Below are 7292 nucleotides of genomic sequence, written 5' to 3' on the forward strand. Positions count from 1 at the left end.
ATGTACATTTCCTACAATGTGGAGATGTCACTCAGTAGCTTGGGACTACTATTATGCTTTCCATCAACACTTCAGTGTATCACCCAGATTTCCTTCTCTTCTAGGTAACTTTTGGCTCATTTGATCCTACACTGATCCTTCACTCCATCAAGTGGCCCCAAAGGACACATATTTGGCCCTTGCCATGGTGTCCTTGATGCTTTATTTTCAGTGGACCTGGGTGGGCCTGCTCATCACAGAAGGCCATAAGGGTCTTCAGTTTCTCTCAAATGTAAGAGCTGAGATGGACAGGAACACAGTCTGTGTAGCCTTTGTAAAAATGGTGTCAACTTTGGGTGTGTCTTATCTCTTAGCCGTAAAGAAACATGAAATCTTGACCACAGATACATCATCTGCCAATGTGGTGGTCATTTACTATGACACTGATAATTCAAATGAGGTAAATTATAATATCGTGCAAAGTTTAGTGACATGGAAAGTCTGGGTGACAAACTCTCAATGGCATGCTGACCTGGCTGGGAGAGATTTCATACTGGATCCATTCCAAGGGATTCTTATTTTTTCACACCATCAAGAAGAGATGGCAGGGTTCAATACTTTTATCAAGGAAGCAAGTCCTTTCAAATACCCAGAAGACACTTACCTTGTTATGTGTTGGTATAAGAATTTTGATTGCTTATTTTCTGCATCTGACTGTGCCTTTAAGAACTGTACACCCAATGCCTCTATGGCTTGGTTGCTTCCAAATTGTTTTGACACAGACATCGGTGATCGGAGCTTTAATATATACAATGCTGTGTACTCTGTAGCCCATGCTATCCATGCAATGCTTTACGAAGAAGTGCAAAGGCCACCACTGAGTGATAGACAAATGATGATGTTTTCCCCCTGGCAGGTAAAGAGTCTTCCCTTGGAGGGCAGGCAGTGTCATCAAGGTGCCTCTCTCAAGTTATTCTTTGTGTTTCATGAAAGATTATTAGAGCTATTTCTGCAAAATACTCAACAATGCATATCACACTTTTTGTGAAAAAGGTGATTCTTGATCTGAGTTGAAATGATCCTCAATCAAGGACACACTAACAAGGAGGTGGTGACAGGAGGCCAGCTCTTTGCTTCTGTGTATGTGAGGTCAACAACTTACCTACAAAAGCACGTTTTGTGTTTATCTTAAAAGTGAACAGGAAAACCTATAGTCACTAACAAAACCGAATGGCATTAAAAACAACAGTATACAGAGCTCACCTTCATTTGATTCTGCAAAATTCTGCAGATGTTGAACTCATTTTGTAGGTAGATGCCAGGGAAACTGTCAGATAGACAATGCAAGCTTGGGTTTAGATGCTTTGATTCCATGGTTGATGGTTTGTCCTAACTCAAATGCATACCTTATTTAAATAGCTTAGCATAGAATATATTTTTCTTGAAACTGAATTTTCTGGAACATGGTGACATTTTAGTCCTTAGACATCATGTGTTCTGATTTATTTGATATCAGTATTAAAGTTCCTGCAGATAAACGGGATTGAATATGCTTAGCAACTCCCCCATCCATGTTTTCTGCCTTTATCCTGCAGCCCTGTTCACATAGGATGGTCTCTCTCTCTCTCTCTCTCTCTCTCTCTCTCTCTCTCTCTCTCTCAGCTGCATTCCTTTCTGAAGTACATCCAATTTAACAATCCTTCTGGAGACCAGGTGAACTTCGATCATAGAAGGAAACTGGACTTAGAGTATGACATTCTCAATTTTTGGAATTTTCCGGAAGGCCTTAGACTGAAGGTTAAACTAGGCACATTTTCTTCACATGCTCCCGATAGCCAAAACCTGACTTTGTTTGAGGATATGATAGAGTGGGCCACAGGAGTTACAGAGGTGTGTTGCTCCTAATCATATCACTTACTAACAACAATTAAGCAAAACACCATCGTAGGCTTTGGGCCCTCAATTTTGCTCATGCAATGGTCACATGTGGAAATTAAATAACTTGGTTTTCAATTTGAAAAAAAAAAGAATTATAAGCTTTAATATGATTGAGAAAGAAATGCACCCGCTTACTTATATTTTTGTAAGTATATACATCATACTGTGAAATAAATTTGGAATACAACTACTTAGTTTTGTTTATGTATGCATACAAATTAAGTTTATCCCTCTAGCTATCAAGAAGGAAGTTCAGTTCTAAGAAGTTACCACCATATATTTTTTTCTTAGACGCCCCACTCAGTGTGCAGTGAAAGTTGCAATCCTGGATTCAGAAAAAACACTCTGGAGGGAAAGGCTGCCTGCTGTTTCCACTGCACCCCTTGTGCAGAGAACGAGATCACCAATGGCACAGGTAGGAGCGTGTCCTGGGGACACATTCTCACTCTACGTTATGTTCATTCCATCCATCCAGGAAGTGGAGGTCTTGTAGATGATGCAGATGGTAAAGGTATTCCTTTACTTATCAAGTTATGTGTTATACTGAATGTTATTGAGTGATTGAAAGGCTCATTTCCCCTTAAAATTCACTCAAATTCCATTTCTTTTTATTCCCTTCTTATTTATCAGTTTTGTCATTTGCATTGCTAAGAATTGAACCAAGAAACATCGTCAATCTATGCCTCTAGACCCTCTTACTTTTTGCTTTGAAACAGAATATCACCAGTTTGCCTAAGAAAGCCTCATAGCATCAATAAAATTGTCTCAGGCCATTAGTTCTCTAAGATCACATTTATGCACCACTACATTTGCTTACATTGAATTATTTTTCAAGTCCCATTAAAAGCATTATTTCCTCAAGTTTAGCCCTTATTCCTATCCTACAGCTTCTAAGTTCCATCTCCTTTGTGAAGTTTAACAGGCAGTAGGAGTAACAAAAATTTGTTTACAATTGTTGCAACCAAAGAAAGACTACAGTCAAGACAAGGTAAGGCACTCTTTATTATCCAGGTGCTGACACTACTATCACACAGAGAATGTGCTTGGAGAGAATGAGTTTTATTGGATATAGCAGGATTTTTGTGTATGTGTACAACATGCTTGTACCACAGCACAGTACAATTCCTGGGATTTAATCCCAATTCTCCTATAATGCATAGGTGAGTGCAGAAGTCAGCCTATGGAAAGAATTAGAGTCTGCACCATAGAACTGCAAGGATTATATGCACGCAGAATACGAGATTTAACAATTGATAATATTTATATTTTTGGAGGTCATCATGTGTATTTTTACAGAGGTGATAGCTTAGTATTATAACCGAATAAAAGGAAGTGGTATAAATCCTTCTTTAGATTAATAGAAGTGGTCATAACAGCACCCTCTCCATTCATGTAATATTCAACTATCCTGAAAGAAAATACTGTTTTTATTTTTTAAAAAGATAAAATGAGAATGAGGATAAAACTTTATTATTGAAAATTTATAGAAATCAAATGCTAATGATAGTTACATGGTGGAATTATCTTTATACTGAATAACTTCTAATTTGTTAGTGACTGATGTAAATTTTGATTTCAGAACATATTCAGTATGATTTCAAATACTTTCTGAAATATATCAAGACTGATTATGTATTATATCATGTAATTATTTTGAACTTACATTCTCCAAAATAGGTGAATATGGTATATTTTTATAAATACTGTATGTGCACATACAGGTACAATGTTCCCACTAATACAGTTAATACATGCTCCTGGTATGTGTAATTCTCCATCATACATAGTGTATAGGAGGGATCAAAGCAAAAATTGAAGATCGTGTAAAACTGAAGATCCTGTGATTTGAAGGTAAAACTACACTGAGATAAATAGGTATTATACACTTGTGTGCTGTTCTCTACTCAAATCAAAAAGCTGGACTTCTCTGTTTGAAATATGAGAAAAAAGTGAGAAATGAGAAAAAAGTAAAGCAAATTAACACAGGAAAAATGAAAGATGGGTCTGAAAGAAGTTTTAAACAGTTAAGACAGAGTTGGGTTTGGTAGTTCCCACCTGTAATACCAACACTAGTGAGGATGAGGTATGAGGATCACATTAGTTTAAGAGCAGCCCGGGCTACAAAGTGAGCTTCAGGCCAGTCTGAACTGCATAGTGACATTTGCTTTCAAAAATAAAGAGGTTAAATAAATTGTGATGCAGATAAAATGAACAGAATTGAATATGACTCTGGTAACAAAAACTGCTACCCTTATTACAATTAATCAAGGAGAAAGAGAAAAATTGAAAGGTAGTATAATAATGTGACAGATAATTGTCCATTGGTATAGCTATATTCAAAGCATTTCCTATGAAAATAGGAGTAATTTCACATCCATCTAAGCGTTGAAATCTATAGGAACAGAGGGAAATTTAGCAAAATCCTCCAAACAAATAATTAAAAAGCTCCATAATACTAATATCTTGACAGTACCATGTCTGTTATCAGATAGGTGTTCATAGTCTCATATTTCACTACAAATTGTCATTGATTAGTAATATTAGCAGTAAAATTCATAAGCATTCAAAAACATAGTAATACTGACTTCATCCTTTCAGAGAAGAGTAAAATAAATTTGCTTTAAGGAAGGATCTCATTGATGTTACTCAGCTGAAAGTGCACATAGAGAGATAAAGTTCACAGTCTGCTTTCCTTTTTAATCTAGATTCACATATTCTGTTCCCAATTGAGCTGTGTACTCCACGGACTACACCATAAGCAAACTCAGTTCATAAAATTATAATCAAATGTGCTAGATCCTGCACAAAGTAAAACAATGCTGCTAAGTGGAGACAATGTGATAAAACTGTACATCACTGTGATTTACAAAGAAGCAAGAAGAGTGTTGCCTACTGAAGGAGGAGTAGGAGGAGTCTCTAATTGTCACCAAAAGTGAACTCTATGGTATCCTACAGCCCACTTTAAAATTTGTGTTCCATTTTTAAAAGCAGAAAGAGAGAAGAAGTTTCTATATCATACTTCTGCCAGACATGACACTACATCGTGGTCAAAGTAATGAAGAAAGCACCCCAAAATAAAAATATATTAGAAAGGGAGAAGCATAAATGATTGGATTTTCCAGTGATACTAGCGTTTAAATGTAAAACTCTTGTAAGTGAGTAAAAACGATATTTGATTCCATGGCTGTGGAATACAAGACTATTATAAAAGACTGAAAACCTGTTTCCCTACCTAGGTCATAAGGCAATCACAAATAAAATTCTGCAATTTGATTTTTGTAATATTGAAAAACATTAAATACGTAATGACATATCCTGTCATGGTTTCTACAGATACCAAAATCAAAGTACTAAAAAGCACCCTTGGCAATAAAAATGAACCACGTGGTTGCATACAACATTTTCATAGGTGGAGAGGCCAAAGAGTGGAGCTACTTCTCATTCAATATGGTTCCTCAAATGTATTTCACTGTGATTTAGAAAATTTTGTTGGCTTTGTTATGATTCATAAAGATTTGATTTAAATCAAATAAAAGTAAGTGAAGCAAGTAATCAAGGTAGACCACTTTTTAAAATATAGAATAGTTTTATGGATATCCCAGATTTAAAAGAAGAATAAATAATGTCATCAGTACTACATAGAAGTTATTGTGTATAAAAACTCTTTAACTTTGTGTCTAGAAAGAAAGAGAAAATTAAAATGCAGTTATGCGTGCCTAGGATCCAGGACTCTGGAAAGCAGAGGCAAGAAGATTGTGTTGCAACAGCCTTGGCAATAAAGAGACTTAAGTAGATCCTTTCTGTAAATAAAATTTAAAAGGGTTTGCACTATATCTCAGTGGAAGGTATCTGAGTTCAATCCAGCAGACTGAAAAACAAATAGAAAGAAAAAAAAATTAAAAATTGGCAATTTAGTTCAAGCGCAGTGAGTTTCTGGTGATGGTTTTGTGAATAAATAAACAAGCAAACACACATAGGCAAATTATGATTTTAATTTTTCTAGATATGTAGCAGTGTGGGAAGTGTCCAGATGCTCAGTATGCCAACACTCAGAGAAACCCCTGCCTGTGAAAAGCTGAGACTTTTCTAGCTTACAAAGACCCCCTGGGGAAGGTTCTGGTTGGTATTGCCCTGACTCTCACTGTCCTCACAGCTTCTGTGCTTGGCCTATTTGTGAAGCACTGACACACTCCTATTGTCAAGGCTAACAACCAGGCCCTAAGTTACACTCTACTCATCTCCCTCACCTGCTGTTTCCTCTGCTCATTGCTCTTCATTGGCCGTCCCAACACAGCCACCTGCATCCTGCAGCAGACCACATTTGGAGTTGTGTTCACTGTGGCTGTTTCCACTGTCTTGGCAAAAACTATTACTGTGGTGCTGGCCTTTAAGGTCACTGGTCCAGGCAGGAAGATGAGACAGTGGCTAGAATCAGGGGCACCAAACTACATCATCCCCATCTGCTCCCTGATCCAACTCACTCTCTGTGGCATCTGGATAGGGACACATCCACCCTACATTGACACAGATGCTCACTCTGAGCATGGCCACATCATCATCGTGTGCAACAAGGGCTCCCTCACTGCCTTCTACTGTGTCCTGGGATACCTGGGCTCCCTGGCCCTGGTGAGCTTCACTGTGGCTTTCCTGGCCAGGAACCTGCCTGACACATTCAACGAAGCCAAGTTCCTGACCATCAGTATGCTGGTGTTCTGCAGCGTGTGGGTCACCTTCCTGCCCGTGTACCACAGCAGCAAGGGGAAGGCCATGGTGGCCATGGAGGTCTTCTCCATCTTGGCCTCCAGTGCAGGGCTGCTGGGCTGCATCTTTGCGCCCAAGTGCTACATTATTCTTTTACGACCAGAGAGAAATTCTCTTCCTGGGTTCAAAAGTAAAACACATTCTGGAGGAAAAACATCTTCTTAAATTATCCAGTCATATATTTGATGCAGTGTGGGATTTACTACAGTGAATAAAGGACTATCATTCACTTCTTTAATAGTCTTGCACATGAATTGCTCATAATTATAAATTTTCAATTAGAATTTTATTCTACTTTTTCTCTTGATTCCACAATGAATGTTATTTATGCTGTTGATTATATTATTTTCTATCCTTTTGTTTTTCTCTTGAATTTCTCAACACTTCTTTCAATTTTAATATGCTAAATTTATTCTGCATATCAATATTTCTGAATCCCCTAAATTATATAAGAAATTATCTCACACTAGTTTTTAATTTTCCCAAAATTGTTGTTCATATATTATAGCAAATATTGTCCGACTTTCAGATTGTATAGCATTAAATGAATATTTCATCTTTGGGCTGAATTTATTAATGTGCAGTAGGCATATTTCCTAAGTAGAATTTATGAA

At 37.2% G+C, this 7292-nt stretch overlaps 1 protein-coding gene across 1 annotated transcript; it reads left to right on the plus strand.

Annotated features, from left to right (window-relative positions):
* Window positions 1–283: 283 nt before the first annotated feature.
* LOC101564703 (vomeronasal type-2 receptor 116-like) lies at window positions 284–6843 on the plus strand. Its single transcript, XM_023707442.1, is given in 4 exon segments — window positions 284–439; window positions 1642–1869; window positions 2209–2332; window positions 6071–6843. Coding segments are annotated over 4 exon segments (1281 nt in total).
* The last annotated feature ends 449 nt before the right edge of the window (window positions 6844–7292 follow it).

The sequence above is a fragment of the Octodon degus genome, unplaced genomic scaffold, assembly GCF_000260255.1.
Source record: "Octodon degus isolate 3935 unplaced genomic scaffold, OctDeg1.0 scaffold00290, whole genome shotgun sequence".
Lineage (NCBI taxonomy): Eukaryota > Metazoa > Chordata > Mammalia > Rodentia > Octodontidae > Octodon > Octodon degus.